Below are 23,496 nucleotides of genomic sequence, written 5' to 3'. Positions count from 1 at the left end.
TAGAGCACTTTTATCTGTGTTAGCTTGCAGACAGGAGGGAAAAGTATCTGTTTTCATCCACTGAGTGTCATGAATAGAATGGTTAGCTGCCTGGGAGACACATGGTGTCTTAAAGCTTACTGTGTGGTCCTTATGTGGAGGAACGTGCCTCTGGCCTTTTGCCTCAGGATTAAGCCCTGTTTTTCCACCCACCCCTTTACAGCAATGTGGCTGCCAGTTGTCTGACTCTATCCTGCATAGATTCCAACTCCTAGGGGCCAAGGCAGTTCCAGCCTCCCCCAATGTATTTTTTGAGAGTTTTGGGCCCTCTCAGTTTTCAGAGGCTGTTCAGCTCTGCCCCTGGTTCCTTGCGGCATCATGCGCATGACACTAGGACTTTGCACTATGTCGCATTGTGCTTCCTCAATCCTCTGGAGAAGCTGGCGCCTCTGCTATCCTGAGTGGTTGTTACCCTGTGTTGGAATTCACATCTTCTGCAAGTTGGATCTTTGTGGGAAATGAATTAATATAAATAGTTGGAAGCACACTAATGGTTTGTGGTATTATGAGACCGTACTTATAGCTGCTAGCTCAAGATTTGTATTATCTTCATAACAAACTGACCTAAAAGTATCAAACCAAATCTGAATTTTAAGCAAGAGTTTTAAGGAGCAAAGCACATGAAAATAAACTGATAAGTTCTCACTTTTGTTGGGATATCTAGAACAAATAACATTTATGGGTGGAAGTAGATGTTATAAGAAAAATAGCAATCTTGTCAAATTCTCCCATTCTTTCACTCTTTCTCCTGCATTATATTCTGCAACTTACCCTGTATCTTAATATTGTTGGAATGTGCTCTACTATAGCCCTGTTCAGTTTTATACCTGTGAGCATCAAATGCAAGAAAGTGTCATCAAGAATATACGAGATAGGCCTTTCTCCTATATGTGCAGACCAGCCATGCCCTTCAAACAATCTGTGATTGGCATCAGCCTGAAGGCGAATATAGAAATATATGTAGGGCTCTCTCAACAGAGACAATCATATTGATTGATCAGGATTTATGTTGACATGTAAGGAGACCTACATCTGTGCTCATGCCCCCTCAGATTGCTGCCAATTACACATTGACTGGGCCCGGGTCTGGCATGTCCAGTCTACATTTCAGAGTCTGGGAGGGTCACATGATCTGGATAGTCCTTTCACATATCTGGAAACTATGGGTGTCACTTACATATAGGACATCTATATACAGAGCACATGTACGACAGCATGTATGAGGAGTGCACTTGTATCTGTTTTGCCATGCATATGAGTGCTAGGAATCGGAGACATGCTACATACTGTCTGATGCAGACATGTGCATAAGTGTGACAGTGGACATGCACTTTGTCACAAATTTTTAAATATGAGTAACATCCTTGAAGGTGATTGTAAAGTATGATACAATCTGTATTCTGCTTTTCCCCAGGGAATTCTCAGCTCTCATAGGCTGTTCCATCATTTTGTTTCGCATGGGATTGATGACCAACTGTCCTGTGTGTTAGCTCCACAGACATCCCACTCCAGTTGTTAGTATTAATCTTTCCTCTGAGCATCTTGTGTCAGTTTTCATAATAGAAGCTGGACATGACGATTCTGGTAAACGTAATAGCCAGGGAGATGCCATGTAAAAGCAACAATAACTAGCTTCTGATTTCCATGATATGCTTTGCCTATACACATTTGTAAAAGTCCCCACCTCATATCCATTTGTGTTAATACTCTGCATCTTCTATCTTCATCAGAAGAACATAATGGCTTCTGTTGACCATTACTGTGTAGTGGCCGGCGGAGTTCTAGTCATCAGCTGACTAGCCCACACAAGGAAGTTGACTTATTACACCTTTTCTCCTCCCATATTTTTCGCACAGGAAGATATATCCTATGCTAGTAGACTACTCCCTGACTTCCTCCAAGGCCCAACAAAGGAACCAGACAGGGGCAAGGGTGCCGACTTGCCCCACACATTGTTGGGGCACATCACGTGATGCATCACGTTACGTGTCATGTGACACATCCCGCCCCCACCTAGTGCAACATCATTAGGGAGGCAAAGTGGGGCTGCCGGGGTCCACGCGCTGCCTCCTCCTCCCCACGTGACATTGGCAGGGAGGAGGTAAAAATGGGGTGGGGGCTGAAGACCCCTCAGCCCCCACCACTTGGCACACCTGCGCAGGGGCTGTTCACAGACACCCATGCTGCCTGCCCCACTGGTTTCATTCCTGATATCCATGAGGATTCTATGTGCCTAGACAAACCTATAGAATGGGCATATCACTGGTTTCTATAATTATTTATTCATCTTATTGGTAGCTGTACCATTTATTGCAGCTCTGCAACTATGCCACTTTAAAATGATAACAGTTCAAGCTTCGTTCCAAATGAACTAAAAGGGATATAGTTTTCTCTGTATTTTGAGTTTTAAAAGTTGGCGAGGAGAAAATAACCCAGAGCTACTGTCCATAAATACATTTCAAATAGCCCTCAAGAAGATGAATGATATACTGGAACAAAATGGTATCATTTTAATTCAGTTTGCTTCCAGACATTCTGTTTTAATGAGAGGATCAGAGTTCAGCCTGACTGCTTTGGTATTGAAAAGGAACAGATTAAAAAGGGAATCAGGAAAATATACAAAATTGCAAGTTTTCTCATCCCCTGCCAGAGCTAAGAAATTCACAATTTGATTATGTGTGAGAAGAAAAAGGAAGAATAAATGTTTTAAAAGTGATATAAGCTTCACAACAGCCTGCATTTCTATTCCTCTTGGTACTATTTTGTGATTATAGATGCAACACACTGTACATTACTTCTACAGTAATAGCAGGACTATTAAAAACATGCATACTGCAGTATGCAGTAGGAGTCTGCCTTTGTGTCCTTTAATTCTGTCTTATAACCCTGAAGGGCATTGTTCCTTTTAAAGAAGCTTCTTGCACCGCGCCCCGTTTTCTGTTGCAAGGGTACAGTGCCAAATCAAAGCTGCCTATTCCCATTGCCAATGGAGCAATTGCAATTATGCTGATAAGGAGCAAAAGCCCAAGTGCAAGAACTGTCAAACATAATTTAGTGTAACCAGTATGTGGCTGGAAGCAAACCAGGGACAGAAAAGCAAAGTGTCTGACATTATTTTTTCTCTGCAGAAGACATTGGAAGAAGCACTAGCAACAAATGTCGGAGGGATAATACTGGGAAGGCAATGGAGAGCACAGAAAGTCTCAGCTGAGGCATCAGCTACTTCTTGCAAACTTTGAAAATCTGTTTTACTCCATCAACTTTTTTGTTGCACCCATATCATCCCACTTGCCTAATCTCTGACAACATTTCCCAAAGAAATGACATTGCCTCTTTGAGCTTTCAGAATGCGTGACAGCTGCAGGACTTAAACCCTTGGTACGTGTGTGCACTTAATATTCCAAGTATTGTGCTGAGCTTAAAGAGATGAGATTCTTGCTCCTGGTTCACCTTTCCTTCATGATGGGATAACTAGTCAGTGCATCATCTTTACCCATATTGACAGAATGTGTAGTTCTGTAAAGAATCACAGTAACCTATGAATGACCCATAGTGCCTCAAACATTCCCAACTGGTTGTTGTTGTTGTTGTGACATGGATTGATATCCCAGAATAGCAATCTAAATCATATAGATCTTATCACATGCATAAATAAATCTTTAAAATTACACATGCAAACTTAAACACATATAACTCATATATGTGTTTCATTAGTAATGAAGTCTATAATTCATTAGGAATGAAGTCTGAGTTGGTTTTCTAGTATCAGAGAAACACAAAACAACTTAAATAAAATTTATTGCATGCTTAAACACCTTAAACAAAACATATTCTAGTAACATACTCAATACAACTCCACCTTAAGTACAAATAAGAGCAGCAATATTAATAAGAAAGGAAGGCTGAGTAATCAAGGTCCATCCACCAGAGGAAACAAAAGGAGAGAGTTGGCAGATCTTTCTCTAAAGCATAATATTCCAGCAAGTGTCAAGTATGCATAGTATTTGGCAGTTTTCAGAAAGCAGGAGTTCCATGTCCCATTTCCCACCACAGGGAAAACTGTCTGCTGGTGAGGTACAGTCAATAAAGTCACTTGAGTGTTGTTGTTCTATCTACCATTTGGATTAGATGTCAAAAGTGGGAAGAAAAACAAAAAAATCCTCTGAAGAAGAACCTTTGAGATAAACATGCTCAGGACTTATAACAGCACAGCCTCACTTTCTCATATATATGCACCACACTGTAATGTTGTTGAGGCCATCGGTGCTATTTATTGTATATTGATATTTTGGATTAGCTGGAAGGTTTCCTCCCCGTAGAGGTGAGATATTTGCTTTCGTAGATTTTCACGGGTACAGGAATGCAGGGATTATATTTTGGATACTAAATACTAATATTTAGTACAATACAAAATACTAATATTTTGGATTAGTATATATGTATAGTTTCTTAAATTATTACTTATTACATCACATCATATTTTATAAACATTTTTGCCTTCTTTGTTCATGTGGTTTGGTTCGTGGTTAATTAAGATGTGTTTTTTTATTTTCTGGAAAAACAGAGTGCAAAATGTTTCTTGGTGTAATACTACTCTCTACACCCACACACATACTTGCAATTTGGAAGATGACTGCAATTAGCCAGTTTGTTCTAACAAGCAATGCAAAAGGAAGTGGATTGTATGAGAGCCTCTGTCCCATTCAGTTAAAGAATATTTTTGTCACTTCAGTATGCCTTAACAGCTGCTTATGCCTTAATGTTATATTGGAACGAATCTCTGCAATCTATTGTTTAGCCTGTTTTAAAAAAGAAACCTGGCATATTGTTTTGAGAAGTTGAGATAGTGATTCATGCAATGGTTTCATGTCCAGAGCGGAAAAAGCCAACAAATCACTATGGTATTCCCTCCTCAATATACACCTGGGCAGGAGGTAGCCTATACCATGTGAAGTTTGTTATTTCTCTCACACACCATCATTAATTCTGATTCTTAAGATCCTGTGTGGTGTAGTGGTTAAGAGTGATAGACTCGTAATCTGGTGAACCGGGTTTGCGTCCCCGCTCCTCCACATGCAGCTAGACTTTGGGCTAGTCACACTTCTTTAAAGTCTCTGAGCCCCACTCACCTCACAGAGTGTTTGTTGTGGGGGAGGAAGGGAAAGGAGATTGTTAGCTGCTTTGAAATGCCCTAGGGTAGTGATAAAGTGGGATATCAAATCCAAACTCCTCCTCCTCTTCCTCCTCCTCCTCCTCCTCTTCCGGATGCTCATTTGCATTCTGTTCCCACCCAAAATGTGAACGGTTTTATTTCTCATATTACAGCTCAAATATCTCTGATGCACAGTGTACGATGATCTTCTCAGTGCTAACCTTAGCCAGGTCCATAGAGCAAACTCCCTAAAAGGACTCACTTATATAGAAACATTGGATGATGCCTAATATCAAAGCAGCCCGTTGGTTCATCTAGCTCAGCATTGTTGACAGTGACTTGCGGCAGCGTGCTAAGATTTCAGACCAGAGTCTTTTCCCAGACCTATGTGGAGATGTCAGGGACTGAACCTGACATCTACCACCGAGCAACATCCCTTCCTTCTTCACCCATATGAGCCTCCTTGTAAAGATCTTCAGCTTTAATGTTTCACTTCCATCAGAGATGTGGACAGTGACACAGGACAGCACTTTCTTGGCAGTAGCATCTAGGTTGTGGAACCTCCTTTCTTTGTGAACTCCATGCTATGGGCCTTCTAATGCTCTTAAAGACCTTTGGTTTTGAATGATTTGTTGCTGCTCTGCCTTATTGTTGTATTTGTTGTTGGAGGCTGATTTCCTGATTCTTTGCTATATTTTACACCTATTTTGCTTTGTTCAGACTTCATCTGTTTTTATCTTGCAATTCACTTTGAAGGTCTCCAGGTGGAGAATCAGCCTAAAATGTATATAAGCAAACAAATACCTGCAACATGAGTATTCACCAGTGTTTTTTTTCCTTAAGTGTTTTCAGTCTAAGCTAGGCTTGTCACCTAAGTATGACAAAAAAAAAAGAAAGAAAAAGGAGGACGATATGGAAGCTGAGGGCTAGCTCAGTCGGTAAAGCAAGAGACCTTTAATCTCAGCCACATGTTGGGTGAAAGATTAGGTGAACCTCGTGGTCCCTTCCAACTCTACAATTCTATGAGTCTATGAAAGTGTGTATCTAAATCAAATTGGCATAATTCTATGTTGGAAGCCGTGGAAGCCCTGTTGGACGTTCAGCTTCCAAAGCAACGTTCGAAAACAGGAACAGTCACTTCCAGGTTTCGATCGTTCAGGAACCAAAATGTTCGATAACTAGGGTGTTTGAAAACCAAGGTACGACTGTACCTTGTTCACCCTTCTTAAGGTTTTCATCTTCAAACTGACCTTGATAGCTCCTCAAAAGGAGGACTGAAGACTGACAACCCTTCTCATAGTGAACTATCCTCTGTAAAGTAGGACACTTGGGCATCCCAGATGAAGCTTTGAGATCCATGTGATTTGTCCCTTCCAGAGACCAGTACTTGCAATTATCCAACTCTACACATTCAAGTGCTGTTTCTATCCTCTGCTTAACCTGTTTAGGTTCTCTATAGCCTAATCTTTTGTGAAGAAAAAGCTGGTAATTTTGAGCCCTTATTCTGAATCAGCTAGCTGAATTTAATATTTGAATCCAACTTTTCCAACAACAAATATTGAGCTCAATAGCATTAAAAAACCCAAACAAAACATTGCAATCACTATAACCCAAACCTGTTGCAGTTCTTGGCAGCACAGCCTGCAAAAGCAGCAACTTTATATCTTTTAGGTTTTATTTTTTATGTCACAGTCATAGAACCAGTCCAGTTCCTGCTCCTAAGACTTATTGAATGGACTGGCCTTCATGCATCGTTCCTGGAAATGCTGCCAACTACTATGTGGAAACTGTTTTAGATTTGCATATCCTTAGGGATTGCTCTTTGAAATAAGTATTAAATCTTCACTGGTAACAAACATATTTACCAACAATGCAAACAAAGGAGAACCAGCATAAAAAGAGCATTGAAAGTTCCCGCCTCAGACAAATTGCTTTTGTCTTCCAAATGGAAATAGATGACTAGAATAAGCTACTGCAACATTCTCCATGTTCTTTAAAAGCAACAAACTATCAAATAGCAAAGACATGGTGAATTATCATTAAAATAATTTTAAAAAGCAGAGAACCATTGCATATTATGGCAACTGTGCCGAATCTACATTAAAGTGCTCCACAACTATTATCACGTGATGATGAGACTCCATTGTGGTGGCTCAATATGCAGTTGAGGCAATTTCCTCTATGCCACCACATAATTTTTAAGACTCTATGTGGTACATGGCGTGTATAGCCTTAAAAATTTGGTGGCAGCACACTAAGTGTCCGTATGATGGCCTAACATGTATACTGTTAAGAAGCTGGTGTTTTACACAAAGAGATATATGGAAAAAAACATTGTCCACTTACATCAGGGCTGGGAAATGCATGGCCCTTCTTGTTTCATCCACCCAAGTCAACATGGCCAAGGACCAGAGATGATGGGAGTTGTTCCCCAGCAACATATAAAGTGCCACAGATTCCACAACCCTGATTTACATGGAGGAGACTGTCTTCCTAACCTAGAAGGCCACTCAAGCTGCTGCTGGAGAAATGTCTGATATAATTCTGGATGGTTTCCTTTTCCTGAATCTTTCTCGAGGAAGAATCTCATTGCCCCTCTGCTGTTATAAAGATGTTTAAAGATAAAATATTCTTGCAGCCCTGAGGCAATTACTGTGGAGGAGTCAAAGAGTGTTTGTTGAACTGAAGAAAAATAAAAGTACCTAGGAGACTAGCTGTCCATAAATCTTCTCCCCATAACCATCATATCAGATAGATGCCGACAAGAAATGCATTTATCAAATAATATTTGATGCCACATTGTTGTTATTATGTGCCCTTGGGTTACCTCCAGCACATTTAAAGTGGCTAAATGTCAGAATAATGCACTCACTGAGGTGAAACTCGCAGGGAGAATTATCTTATCCAGTTGTTTTCCATTTGATATCTTATGACTGTGTTGTTTGAAGAGAAAATTGAGAGCACTAGGGCTCCAAAAGAGAAAACCCTCAGCAACGGATTCTGTGCTGAAGGAAATTGGAGGGTGTATATGTATGTTTGTGGAGTCCAGTGGCCTTGATGGATGCCACAAAAAGGGCCTGGAGAAAAAACAACCACATCCTGTGTCTTTGAAATTAGCTATAAATGCAGTGGTATATTTTAAAATGTTCCTGTTTGTCATGACAACCTCCATAACCATGTGCCAGAGAGCAGGCCAGCAGTGAATCACACCATTCAAATTTGGAGTTAACTCTTTTATTAGCACACTTGACTGTCAGGTCTAATGAGCACAGCAGCTCATCCATGGTAGGCCTTTTCCCATGAATGAGTTGCTGATGTTAAAAGTCCTCACCTCCCCACAGCCATCTAAGTCGCCTCCTCTCCAGGGCTTTTCCCAAGCAATTGGAGACTACACCTGGTGAAGCCTGTCGCTGCTCCACATATTTCAGCCCTCTTCTGGTTCTGGGAGATGGGGGGAAGGGGAGCATGTCACAACAGGAGGAGGAGACACCCATGACTCTTTACTTACTCATCTCTGTCTCTTGGCCCCCTCCTCCCACTCTCCTGCTTCAGCTTCTGCCTCTAATTCTGGAGCTTTTTTCTGCCTCAGACTCTCCCAGAAAAAACTCACAGCTCTGGCCTAGCTACTTTGCCCACCTCAGCAGCTGCCACTTGAGGCAACTGCCTCACTCTGCCTCATGATAGGGCTGGAACTGGATCCTCGTGCTCACTCTTATAGACCTGTTGCCTCAGCAGAGACAATTGGATCATTAGCCTACATTTAAAAAAAATCCAATTCCATAATTGAACATTGATTCCAACACTTATATAAATCATAGTTAAAACTTCACAGTGAAACTCTAGGCATGTCTACTCAGAAGTAAGTTCCATTGAGTTTAACAGGGCTTCCTCCTAGGTATGTGTGATTACAGCCTCAGGAAAATTAAAAATGAGATTGTAAGTGACATGTTGCGGATATAATGTCTCTGAGATGTATTTTACTTGCTTCCTTGTTTATGAACCTCTCTGACATTTTGCTATCCCACTTTAAAATGTTCTTCTGTCAGTGATCTGTTCTTGCTTGATTGTAGGCACATCACCCCATAGAACACCAGCCAGTTCACTGATTCATATCCATTATCAGGTGTCTTGTATGTGCAAATGAGCTATTAAACAAAGCAAGCCATAATGGGGAGTTGGTTCAATAGAGCTAAGCTGACAGCAATACTGTAAATCTCACAGAAACACACCAGACATTAAGGGATGGATACAAGAACTCCTATAATTGGCAGCTCACTAACAGGCCCTATTTAACACACCGCAAAGGGAAAATAAATTTCAGAAAATCTAGAAAAGAACTGTTTGAGGAATCATACCCACTGCTCAATTCATCACCCTGAGTGTGGTATCATTATTTTCTCGGTGACTGTTTCTTTGTTGTATTTTCATACTCTGTATGTGCATTGCTATTTTTTATTCTATTTTGGTTTATTTAATTATTTGTTATTAAAGGGAGGCAGCATCTTTGGTTGGTGGAGGCAAGAAGGGAAACTTTTGGAAGTTAAAATAACGTGTGAAAATTTGGAATATAACTAATGATGAATGAAAAAAACAGAAGCAAACAGCATAGACACAAGTTGTGTTATCACCTCTCATACCAAACCTTTCAACTGAGTCAGTTCACATGTTTAGCTTGTGAGGAATCTACTGGTGCACATGCAAAGCACCCGCATCTCGACTAGCACAGCAACAGCATGGAAGTTCACACAACCTCTTCCATGCATAGAAGGGACCTGTGGAGAGGGCCATGTGGCTGTGTGGACATGTGTTCAGCCCAGTCCTTGGCTGTGTTCTGATGCTATGCTTTCATAAGTTCTGCACATTTAATGTACACGAGGAGTTATATGTGCATATAGAGTTCCTCCACTTGACCCTGGCCCAGTCAGGGTCTGTTGTCACAGAGAGGAGCTGTATGCTCATACATTTGGTATGCACAATTCTTCTCAGTGTGTATCCAACTCGTGCACATTGAGGGAGCATTGCTGCAGTTGTGACAGTGGCAGAGAGGGAGGCCTGTGACTGTCTCTTTCTCTGTGTAGAGAGAGGTTGTGAAGCACTTTAGAATATCTATTGTGCAGTTGTTGTTTTTAATAGAGAAGCAGCTCCTACGTTTATAACTAATTTCAAACAGCTTGGAAGATATGAATGCAGCCTTTAGGAAGCAAGTTGTACCTGGCCACACTGCCCTTGGGCTTAGATGGTGTGATGAGTTATGTTCAAATGATGTGTATTTCAAACAAAACATAACAAAATGCATTGCCAGTCGATAGTAGCAAGTGGAACTTTGGAACTATTGTCCCACATGTCACAATTACTTACAGATTTCAATTACATAAAAAGTTCAGACCTAGATTGTCTTCAATTTATACACAGAGTTAATTATCCCATATTTTTTTCCTGTTGGTGCGTTCTTTCTATTTTTAGCTCCTTAAGTGGAGAATTTCCTTGTTGTTTTTCTGCTTTGTTAGATCTTCTTAAATAATAAAGCAGGTCTGGAGACTCTACATGTGTATCTAAAAAAAGGATGGTGAACTTAAAGCGAAGGTTCAGAGGGAGAACAACTGTGTTCTTACTGAATATTTAAAATGAAACTATCTTTAGCTGTCTATATATAGCCCTTTGGTTTATGTTCAAAGGCATTCTCCCCCTTGCATTTTTCTACTTGTATTTATTTTGAGAGACAAACTGGCTGATCCTGCTTTGCTTATTGAAGCAGGGGCAATAAAATTCATGGTTTGCTGCACACAGCCTTAACTAAAGGTGCACAGTGTATTTTGTGGCCACCACCAGCTCAGAGTTGGGTTGACTTCTATAGTCATTAACTCCATTGCCGTACTGCACTTACCATCAATAGGTTTCTCCTAAAGTTTAGCCAGAATTCACCCCCATGTAACTTTAACCCTTTAGATTTAATCTTGCTTTTCATGGTTGCAGAGAATAAATCTTTGCCCTCTTGGATGTGACAGCCCTTGCACATGTCCCTTCAGTTAACTCGTATCCAGGCTATGCATATCCAGTTCCATCAACCTTTTTCTGGTAAGACAAATTTTCCATAACACTGACCACCGTATATAGAAAGCATTTTCAGAGCACTATGGACAGCAGTTTCTAATACAAGAAACTAGAGAGGTGTACAGATCATGCTAGCAACTATTGTTGTTATTAATAACAATCACAAGAACAATTAATATAGGCATTCGCACAGGCACGGTTGACTACTATCATGCATAATGATAGTAGTACTCTACTTCACAAAATCCACATGAAAATGTGTCAGGATAGAATTAGTCAAATTCTGATGCAGAACTGTGATTGACTGGGAATGGGTCTGTCTATTCCTGGTAGGGGGCTGGAAAGAGGGGTGCTTGGCAAGCAAAACTCTCCTTGCTGAGCAATAGTAAAGGTAAAGGGACCCCTGACCATTAGGTCCAGTCGTGACCGACTGTGGGGTTGCAGCACTCATCTCATTTTATTGGCCGAGGGAGCTGGTGTACAGCTTTCGGGTCATGTGGCCAGCATGACTAAGCCGCTTCTGGCGAACCAGAGCAGTGCATGGAAACTCCATTTACCTTCCCGCTGGAGCAGTACCTGTTTATCTACTTGCACTTTGACGTGCTTTCGAACTGCTAGGTTGGCAGGAGAAGGGACCGAGCAACGGGAGCTCACCCCGTCGCAGGGATTCGAACCGCCTACCTTCTGATCGGCAAGTCCTAGGCTCTGTGGTTTAACCCACAGCTCCACCTGCAATGCAGGCTATTTTTCTCCAAGTTACTGAGTTACTCCATCACTGAGGCAAAACCAATGCCATGATTTAGCTGATGGAAACCATTTTTTCATGGCTAGGAATGGTGGTAGTGGTTTTTGTCTGGGCAGTTCCAATGCTTACACAAGGGGATTGTTCAAGGGGAATGCTTACCTGATCTCTCAAGTCTTTCCTCTCCACTGTATAGAGAATTGCCTTGTTATATTGTGTGTGGATTATGGCTTTGTTTGAGTTGTGTTTAATAGGAATGATGATACAGTTAGCAGAATCACTTAATTAAAGCAAATGGACCCCAGAGAGGAATTCTGGCAACATTTCACAGAGCAAACTAAACAAAACAGTATTTGACTTGAAGAGAAAGAAACAGAAGGGTTTAGTCTTTTAGGGGCAGGCCTTGTTGAGAACTGGGTTAGAATCAACTAAATATTCAGAGTAAAGCTCCCAGACACATACACAAGCACTCACAGCTACCTCACTAAGAATCATGCTACCTCCCTGGTTGCTAAGAAACACCTCCACCCCACCTCCTTTTGACCAGTTTGCTCACTGACAACCAGATTAACCCTTAAGCTGCAAACTGAATGATCCCTGAAGTTCCACTTCCAACAGATACATCAGTTATAAGATTTTTTGATATTTCTGCAGTATCATCAAATGTACAGAATGCATTATTCAGTTATGCAAACAAGCACTGGCCTTACCCCTTGAGGGGTTACAAACTAAAACTGTCACTGAGCAAGAGAGCGAGGGAGGAATGCTGAAGATAATAATGTGAATGTGAGGAAACGCACCTTGTGCGCCTTGACTTAGAACAATATGTTCACCTTGACTTCGAATAATATCAGATTTGTCTAATGGGAAATGGAAATATACTGCTCTTGAGTACTGGAACAATTGTACACTGAAACAGCAACCTTTTGAGAGTTCTTTAGGCTTTCCTATAAAGAAGTATTCACAAAGTAGGAGAAGTTTCTATGGAATAAAGGAAGGCTCTCAGCTTTTTCCAGTTCCCAAGCTGGGCATGGAGAACCTCTGTGCATACATTTAGTAGTGCACAAGATTTATTCACAAGCACTGTTGAATGCATGTAGGCGAGAAGAGAATTGCAAGTGCATACTCTTCCAGGGATTCCAAAGCATGCCATGTTTTGTAAACTTGTCTATTGCAGAATATCTACTATCTATCTTTATCTTTTGCTGTGAGTGGGGAAACACCTGAAGGAGTATTTTTGTTGGACAAATGGCAGAAAAATAAAGCTATAATGTACTCTTCTTACTCAGCCTAACTGTGATCTTAAAGTATATGGTGTGTATTATCTACCACATATTTTAGTAAGTTGTCTGTTTGCCTTGCATTTGGGTACCTTAAGATATCATAACCACATTTTTCATGGTGGATCTTGAGAACAAGGAGCAAGTTGTCCTCTATGGTTGGATGTAAGAAGGCAGACTGAACCTTTCACAACTTCACTGATTTAAGCTGCTTATTTCAAAACTGCACTGATTTCTTTGGTTTTTAGAATTCCTGAGCAATATAGGTATGAGGATGGTGTGTGTATGTGTGTGTGAACATCACATGTTTTAAGCCGTACTGAGAACAAACACAATGTTGACTTCTTAGCATTGGATGCTCCATATTGGTGACAAAAATGAAAATCTACACGGCTGTGAAATTCTCAGCACACTTCCAAAATGATTAGCTGAGATAAACTGAGAAAGACAAGAAACTATTCATCTTAAATATCATAACAGATTAAAGTTTACACAGCACACAGTACTTCAAATACCTACCAGAATGCAATTACATTGTGCTGTTCGTCAGTGATTATTGAAGATATTGAAATGAGTGGTAATATATTGCCAGCAGTTCCTGGCATCTGAAGCCTTCACAAGGCACCAGAGAATTCAAAATGCATTTTAGCCCATAGTTTCTTCCCAACCTAACATTCTGGACCTTATTCAACTTAAGATGCAATATATTTTTCCCTAGGAAGAATGGTGGTCAACACTTTGCAAAATTACAAGAGTCTTTGTAGGAAAACGATCAGACGTGTGGCTTTGATTTAACTCATGTTTATAAAGTTTTCCCATAATTAGACTTGCATAATCAACTTCCTTTCCAACCCTAATATTTACTCCCAACAGCACACTAAATAAATCCTCAGCAAAGTCTCTAAAACCCAACACCTGCATGATTGTGCAGCATCTAATCCCTTTTTACTCAAGGGGACTCAAGGGGATCATGCTTTGCTCAAGACTGGCACTCCCTGTAATCTGTTCACAATCCCAGTCTAACGTTTCAAAAAGAGAAGGAAGGGAATATCTTCAATGTGTACCAGTATATAAGGGTGGGCTGGGTTGGGATGTGTGGGGAGGACTCTTAGGATTCTAGGGATCTTGAATATTGGGGTATCTCATGAGCAGCTCTTCTGGCCTCATTTTTAGCTTGATGGTCAGGCTTTAGCAGCTAGTCAAGTCTTGTTAGAAGGCTTTTGTCTGGAGCAGTCTGCCCTCAAGGCTATCTGGGTGCCTTCCTACATGACTGGCAAGTTCCACTTGTACCTTCTGCCAAGCAGTCACTCTGCTGCCCACTAACGTGACTGCTGTATAACTCTCCCAGCTGAGCAACAAAAATAGAGCCTTGTGAAAATTGCTAAATAATGTAACATGTAAGACCTATTTTTAGATGGGGAGATATGTTGGAAGACACGTGCTTGAATGCTTGAGTTTGAAGCCATTCACATTCTCTTGCAAGGCCACCTGCAGCGCCAGATTTAATTTGTTAATCAGAAGTCAATCCCACAGGCCCCTGTCCCATAATTAAAATTTAATGTGCACATGGAATTTTTGATACAAGTCAGGTTTATATATAGAACCTGGATTCTAAAATAGGCATTCCACATCTGAGGGAGAGGTTATCAACTGTAAAATGAATAAAACTTCCCTAGAGTAGGTGTGGAGTTCATACAGTGTTTCCTTATCTCTTCATGGCTGGAGTGGCATTTCAGAGGGTGAGCTTGAAGGCTGGTGCCCTGACCAAGCTCCAGTCATGCAGAGCTGTGTGCAACCAGCTGAGCCAGAGGCTGGCTGGCAATGTGGATACTGGGGGCCTTGCAATTGCTGACATCTCTCTGCATTGCATTGCTTTTCATTGGATGCACACCTGAGAGAGCAGTCCTTTGCATGCTTGCTCAGAAGTAAAGCCCATTATGTTCAGTGGAGCTTACTCCCGGGTTTAGATTGCATTCTGATATAACTAGCTATGCACAGCTATGCACAACTAGTTAGGAATAGCTACTTGCAGCTAGAGATGAATTTTGGTGTGTGATAGAGACTGGCTGGTTGATGAAGAGTGGTGGGAGTTGCCTGTACAAGAGACCCCCCCCCCTCACTTCCCTGTGATTTTTCTTCCTCATCCTACTACTGTGGATTTAGACACCAGCATAGAAAACACATCCTGTGAGGAAAGGTCAAAGGTATTGGATATGTTTAGCCTGGAGGAGTAAGGAAGACATGATAGCACCCTTCACATACCTGAAGGGCTGTCAATAGAAGAGGACAAGAACTTGTTTCCTACCGCATCAAAGTGCAGGGCTAGATCTAATGAGCTTAAATAAGGTTGAAGAGTCTTGTTGGTTGTCAGCATAGTTCAGTAATGGGACTAGTTACCTAGAGGGATGGTGTGGGTTCTCCCTTGCTTGGGTGTTTTCAAGCTGAAGTTGGTGCAGAAGCTCTATAACTGGATTCCTTGCATTGAGCAGTGGGGTTGGCTAGATGGCCTACAAGACCGCTTCTAGCAATATGATTCTCTGGTTCTATGAACTTCTTCTATTCTTAGAAATTGAACATCTCAGGCTGGATCTACACATATATCAGAACAGGGTGGTACAAATATTTTATGACTTCAGACCTGTAGTTGTTGGCAGGGCAGAGCAGACAGTGTGCCATAGCTAACCTGACATTGGTTGCCAGTTACCAAGAGGGAGGGGGCAAAGTGGTGGGGAACGTGGTATGGGCATGGTGGCTTCAGACTGCAGCAAAGGTGGTGGTGAGGATTTTTTAAATGCACTTCTTTGTAAAAACAACCACATCCAAAAAAGTAAAAGGAAGAAACACCAAATTCCTTGCAAATAGCAAACTAGCACAGCAAGGAGTGAACTATTCCCCCTGCCCCGCAGTGAGTTTATAATATATGTGAACATTCAGAATGATACCCCACCCTCTCACCTGCAGTCCAAAGTGGAACAGCCCACTGTATCCCTTTCAGATTTTAACCCCTGACTTATTTATGTATGTAGGCAATGTGTTACTTCTGTCGTGTACAAAAGCTGTTAGATAGATGTATGAAGTTGGGAGGTCAACTGGAATGTGCTTCGGTTAAAACAAACCCTACTGTTGTTAATTTATCAATTTCTGTATGCTTCATTTTCAGGCAATGTCTTCGTTGTCAGCCTAGCCATCGCTGACCTGGTTGTGGCAATCTACCCATACCCTCTGGTCCTGACATCTATCTTTCACAACGGATGGAACCTGGGATACATCCACTGCCAGATCAGTGGGTTTCTTATGGGCCTGAGTGTTATTGGATCCATATTCAACATTACTGGAATTGCAATTAACCGATATTGCTACATCTGCCACAGCCTCAAGTATGACAAGCTGTACAGTGACAAGAACTCTTTGTGCTATGTCATCCTTATTTGGGTCCTGACATTTGTTGCCATTGTGCCCAATCTTTTTGTTGGGTCGCTTCAGTATGATGCCAGGATCTTCTCATGCACCTTCTCCCAGTCGGTGAGCTCAGCATACACAATAGCTGTTGTGTTTTTCCATTTCATGCTCCCAATAGCCATAGTTACATTTTGCTACTTGAGGATATGGATCCTGGTCATTCAGGTACGGAGGAGAGTTAAACCCGACAACAAACCCAAACTAAAGCCACATGACTTTAGGAACTTTGTCACCATGTTTGTGGTGTTTGTACTCTTTGCTGTCTGCTGGGCTCCTTTGAATTTTATAGGCCTTGCAGTGGCTGTCAACCCTGAAACAATAATTCCCCGAATTCCAGAGTGGTTGTTTGTTTCCAGTTACTACATGGCATACTTCAACAGCTGCCTTAATGCTATCATCTATGGACTTTTGAACCAGAATTTTAGACGAGAATACAAACGAATTATTGTGACAATTTGTACAGCAAGAGTTTTCTTCCAGGACAGCTCAAATGATGCAGTCGACAGGATGAAAAGCAAGCCCTCGCCACTGATCACAAACAACAATTTAGTCAAGGTTGACTCGGTGTGAAAAGAGAAACCTTGTTAACTGACAATTTATAGACACTCTGATGTACTCAAATGTCAAATCTATTAGCCTCATGGTTCAAGCTCTGCAATGAGACACTGGTCCTCTAATGTACAATTGCACTCAGATGAGATTATATATATAGTATTTTTGAGCCAAAGTAACAGTTTTTAAGGTAAATTTCCTCCTATTGCACTACATGCTATGTTTCAATACAGTGGACATGATCCAGCCAAAGTTAAGCACCTCAGACCCATCAATGCCAGAGGGATAGTTAAGCATGCAATTAATATCTGAAATTATTCTTTTCTTTCGGTTGAGTAATTCCTAGTGATTCGCTGATACACAACTGTAGGCTATTATGGAATTAAAGAGCAAATCATTGTAAATCTTTTGTTTAATTTAAGTAAGCACTAGCGATGGATTGGAACTAACAAAGAAATGTTACTTGGATTTTTAAAAAAACAAACAAACCAAGCACCACCCCAATCTTTGTAAACTATAATCTAATGCTGCAAAGCATAAGCCTAAGTACATGTAACTAGAAATAATAATTTTTAAAAAGATACAAGGAACTGCTGGTAAATTATCAGAGTATATACATCGCTGAACTATAGGATGAAAAGTTGTCGAAAAGAGTTCTGTATGACAGGGAAACTTAATTTGATGGAGGAACAAAGCCTCCAGAATCACTCAGGTGTGTGTATGTGTGTATAATCTGGACAATGAGTACCAAGGATGAAAGGCCTTTCAGGCGGGTCACTGAGTCTCACTTCAAAGAAGAAACCGAGGAGCATCTTCTCGGTCATAATATGGCTGTTGCCTGTTCAAATGATCTTTTGAAATATTGAGATTAGAGAGATGCATACTAAACTGAATTCCCATGCTATAAAACCTAGAGGACAGTCAAAAAACTAAATGAGCGTACGTGGATGAAAAACTAATATTTTCAATTTCGCATCTTGCAATATTTCCAAACCTAAACATACTCCTAACAGAAGGGGTAGAATATGAAAGAGAGTGCTGTTGCCCTTGCATCCTGGTTGCAGGTGTCACAGAGGAATCTGGTTGGCCACTGTGAGTACAGGATGCTAAATGGGTCTTTGGTTCAGATCCAGCAGGGCTTTTCTTTTGTTCTTAGGACTTGGCTCTTCCTTTCATCAATGAACCTCTCTTTTATCAAAGTGCCAAAAACTGGCAATGATCTGTTAGCGTACCTCGATGTTCCATATAGCACCTGTCGTTATCAGCCTAGAGGGAAACAGACATTTCTGGGAAAGGATAAACCTGTGATCATCATCAGCATTTGTAATTTGCATGGCAAAATAACCAAACAAAAATGACCCCTAAGAAACTAGTGGGAGCTTCTCTTGCAGTGCAAACTGCAGGCAGAAGGACCTTGATCCAGATACAGACAGCAGTGGGCGAGAAAGGGTTAAATCGCATGCTATGGTCTGGATCGGGGCCTCCATGCTGACAAGTGGTGTATTTGTTTGGGGGAGCTGCATTCAGGGCAGAACTGTGCAGTTCAGGTTACATGAAGTTTGTCCCTTCGTCACCCACTAACCTGTATCTTCAAGCATGGTCCATGATGCTGCATATAAGTTCAAACAACCTCTTAAGTCAAGAGGGGTGGGGGAATAGTTTGATTTTTTTTAATTGTAAGTTATAATTGTAAAGTATAGCTAAACGGATTTATCAAATCACTTCTATATAATATATTCTCAATTATTTTGTTTCCATCACTAGATACAATGCCTTTTCAAGCACTAAATATTCATCGTACTCTATAGAGCTCTGTAAGATCTAGGCATACGATAAAAAAAAAAATCTATTTCCTGAGGCATAATATTACTGCGCAATTTAATGTAGCTCATGCGGCAAATGAATATACGTTCGTACATACTTGAAACTGCCACGTGCAACAAAATAGGTGTTTTTATCTTAAAAACAAGAGCCTTGTGTGTTGTTCTTAGCTCACTTTAAGTCTGCAACAAGAATTAACAACAACTTTTCTAGGTAAGAACAAGCTGGTCAATGCATTTCTCAAGGCACTTGACTCACCATTGTTTACACTCAAACCATTCTTGCCAATCAAACCACTGTGTAAATAGTCAGTGCTCTCCTATTGTGATATCATGTGGTATGATTGACCAAGTAAATTCTAGATCACAGCTTCCTCCAGTGTGATTCCATCCTTAGAGGATGTTTTGTTGTGTATTGACATTGCTTTGTATGTAGTGATATCAGAACAATAAGGTGGCCAGACCATCTGATTTTAATCATATAAGAGAAATACACTATTTAAATTCTTTCAAAACTCTTGCCTTACTTAAACAATATTATGATTAATAATATAGTAATGTTTTATGATGCATCTGACAAAGTAGCATAAATGTAGTTTCAGTAGCCTGATTAGTATTTAGAATCTTTTCTGAAGAGCTGGTTTCTTTTTCATTTCCCCTGTAGAAACTGGTAGATCAAATTGAAAATGAAAATGTAAATGCCCTAAAATAATTGCTAGGAGTAATCAGTGTAGAATATTGGAGGAATTAACAGTTTTGTTTTGTCCCTTTATATTTTGTCGGAAGCCGCAAAGAGTGGTTGAGGTAATCCAGTCAGATGGGCGAGGTATAAGAAACAAATTATTATTAATGTCTACGCAGAAGTAAGTCCCATGGAGTTCAATGGAACTTGCTCCCAGATAAAGAAGTATAGGATGGCAGCCTAAAATATGTATTTATTATAATTCTGAAAATATTGTTTGCTATGCCAAAGGACTATATTTTGGGGAAAAGGTCAGTTATTAAAATGGTTAGCATTTTCAGATTCTAAAATATTTGTATTAAATATGAATTCACAGAAAATATGCATGTTGGTGATGTTAACAACCTGCTAAATATAGCAATAATTTTAAAGATGTATTCTGTTTTCTTTGCTTGGTTGTGTGTTAAAAAATGCCTCCAATTTAATGCATATGACCTGCTGAATGGAATCTTTAAAAATGTTTTTCCTGGCTTCTTTTAAACTACTTTCCCATTTGAAGGTTTATTTTTTTCATTTTTAAAAAAGCAATACATTAACGAAAACTTCATTAACCATTCATTTCACCACAATTTTCCTCATAATTATTAATTTTATTGAGTGACCAGAGATGAAACTTTTGAAAGTGTTGTACACAATATATTACAAATTATGTGTTGGCTTTCTGAACATGTTTTAAACTTGGCTTATGTTTTTTGTGAGTGTCATTGTAAACACCGGAAGGAATCTACCATCCTTTAACACAGTGTTTCCCAACCTTGGGCCTCCAGCTGTTTTTGGACTACAATTCCCATCATCCCTTGCCACTGGTCTTGCTAGTCAGGGATGATGGGAGTTGTAGTTCAAAAACAGCTGGAGGCCCAAGGTTGGGAAACACTGCTTTAACACATCCCCTTCCCGAGTTCAACATATACTTGAAATGGGAAACCTAGAACTCACCCTTAAATCTGAGTACAAACGAACTCTAAATGGCACAAATCATTTGGCTACACTGTCTGGCAGCAGTTCTCTGGGGTTTCAGACAGGGAGTATATTCCCTATTGTGCCTGGAGTTGTCAGGGATTGAATCTGGTATCGTCTGCATGAAAGGATGTGTTCTGCCCCTTCCCCTGAAGGTCTACGATGTCCTTTGGTGCACTTGAAACTTCTCTTTCTCCAAGTAACCCAACAAATCCACAAATGGGTTCAAGAGAATTGTATATTCATTATTGAACTTTGTAACAAACAATGCAATCCTAACCATGTCTACTCAAAAGTAGGTGCCACTGAATTAAATGGGCCTACTCCCAGGTAGGTGGTGTTATGACTGGAGGCTCAAGCTGCTGGGTCTAAGTCCCATTGAACTTAATGAATAGACTTGTATAGGATTAAACTCAAGATCTACCCCAATATCTGATTACTTTCGAGCATGGCCACTACTGATGTAAACACGTTCCTCTCTCACCACAACTCTTCTAACATTTAGTAGAATGTTAATGTAGTAGAATGTTAATATACTGTAATGTGTTTCTTTCATGGCATTATACCCTTGTGTGATCACTGACAGTGAAACAAGAGGGGATTACTTCCAAACCTTTGCTCATATCTCCTGATTTCCTGCCCCCCTATCATTCCTCATCATGGTTCTTTATCCCAGCTATTTGTACAAAGAATAGACAGCAACTTTGGAATAATATAAAACTTTTGAAACACACACAGCTCCTGCAGACCAATGCAATAACTCCCTTTTCAGTGGTAAGACATGAAAAGAAATGTTAATTAATTCCTACCCTCTTGAATTCAAATGCCCGTATCAGATTGCATTTTACAAACCGTACCAAAAACTAGCACCCAAAGCCAACTTATTTGGCAATAAGCCATACACATTTATGGCATTTTCTCTGGGACACTGTTTTAAATTCTGTAGGATCAAAAGTTATCCTAACCATAGGTGACCTTTCTTAATAACATGGAAACAAGGATGGAGGTGGTTGATGGCTAACTTTGCCATCAAGAGAGTCTGAAAAGATGAGCTCATGTCTTGTAGTTAACCTTGGATTGGTGAAGTATTCTGAGCCTGTTTAGGACAATTAGAAACACAAGTGTTATGAAGCTCCAACAAACCAGCTAAATAGTGTCTCTTTCTCCTCCTTGCAAGGTGTGTCCATATTCTTCCTGTTCTGCACAATTGCATTTGACCATAAATACAGCACATGCCACTGGGAAAGGAAGGCGTTTCGGGGTGGGGGGAGAACTCATCCCTGACATCAGCACACACTGTTCAAGAAAAGCACATGGTACAGTTTCCCTAGGACTTGCCCTCTTCTAGCTGCAAGGGTTGACTGCATATTGGAACACTCCATGCTGTGTTCTTAAAGCACCCAACCTCTTGTATCAGCATTGCACTTGCAGGGAGTATCTGAGTTGGGCAAGCATGAAAACATTGCATGGCTCACCTGCTACCTGAACCGATACACTCCTCCTAGGATGGTGTTTCTCCTATATGTATTAATTGGTTCTGAGTGACTGAAGTTAACATGTCTTAGGGGGTTTCCAAGATCTAGGGCTTTTATTAAGAGCCAGGACAGCTGAATGCCTACACCTGACATGTGTGAACCCCAAGGGGTCTTGCGCTAGTCCAAGTATTCACTGCTGGTAGTTCAAACACATATTTGAGATGCTATGAATATCTAGCTTCAGTACACAGCTTTGCTGATGTGTTTGTGTGTGTGTGTGTGTGTCTGTGTATGTGAAATGTGACTACTTTTGCATGGATGGCACACTGTACCAAAGTTACACCCACATGAAATGAACTCCTTCAGATCAGAAAAGCTTCCAAAGAGCATTGGAGCATTCTGAATGACTCCAAATGCATTCCACTCCCATTTCCTCTGTTTGCACTCAGTATGCTCTTACCAGATTTCCTCGCTCATTAGCTGAGCACAGCAGGCATTGAGCCGGCGCTATTATAATGGGTCAGGGCGTTCAGGAAAACACCTTTGACTTTGTCATGATATTCAGCATGATGAAGTCATAGCTTGCTGATTCAAGATGTCCTGACAACAGGAGGTAATTGTGAGGGTTGCTGCTTTTCATTTTGGCATGTGAGATGTTCCGTGATGGCTCCTTTTAAGGGAGTGCATATTTTAATATAAAAAGAACAAATAGCAACAAGGCTTCATCACAACAACACTCAAATGCTGCCCGGAACTTCTGTAACATGTTTGAAAGTAGCCTCATCTATTTCATTGATTATGTATTATTACTATTATTGATTGCCCACACTTCACCCCAAGGGTGGGTTGCAACAATTAAAACATAGCATTAAAAGCAGTTTAAAGCACATTACAAGCACAACAGAAGGAGGGTCCTGAAACTGTACACCACAAGTGTCAAAAGCCAAGGTACATAGATGTGTCTTCAGCATTCACCGGAAACTGTATAATGAAGGAGCCGGGCACGACTCTGTAAAGTTTTGCCCAAGTTTTTAAATGTTTTCCCTCCCAGTGTTTCTAAGGAGAGGAAAGGAGATGGAAAGGTTTAGCCACACTCCTGAATGTCTCTAAATATTCCTTGCCTGCCCTGTCCCTTATCTGCCCTGAAACAACCTCTTTTTCACCATACCAGTACTGGAGCTTTGGCAGCAGTGGAGTAGGAGAGTGCAATATCGGATCTCCCTCTCC

At 40.7% G+C, this 23,496-nt stretch overlaps 1 protein-coding gene and 1 long non-coding RNA gene across 3 annotated transcripts in view; one reads left to right on the top strand and one right to left on the bottom strand.

Annotated features, from left to right (window-relative positions):
• Positions 1-17,485, top strand: part of MTNR1A (melatonin receptor 1A) — an 80,549-nt gene extending 63,064 nt beyond the window's left edge. For both annotated transcript variants that reach the window (XM_081926553.1, XM_081926552.1), the window contains one exon: positions 16,425-17,485. In XM_081926553.1, coding sequence (XP_081782679.1) covers positions 16,425-17,293 — 869 coding nt within the window. In that variant the 3' untranslated portion in view covers positions 17,294-17,485. The remainder of the gene's footprint in view (positions 1-16,424) is intronic.
• LOC309378447 overlaps positions 1-23,496 on the bottom strand; it is a 68,006-nt gene that overhangs the window by 6,412 nt on the left and 38,098 nt on the right. The window lies entirely within an intron of this gene.

This window comes from Podarcis melisellensis, assembly GCF_964234715.1.
Source record: "Podarcis melisellensis genome assembly, chromosome: 9".
Lineage (NCBI taxonomy): Eukaryota > Metazoa > Chordata > Lepidosauria > Squamata > Lacertidae > Podarcis > Podarcis melisellensis.
This window is presented reverse-complemented; position numbering and strand designations above follow the sequence as displayed.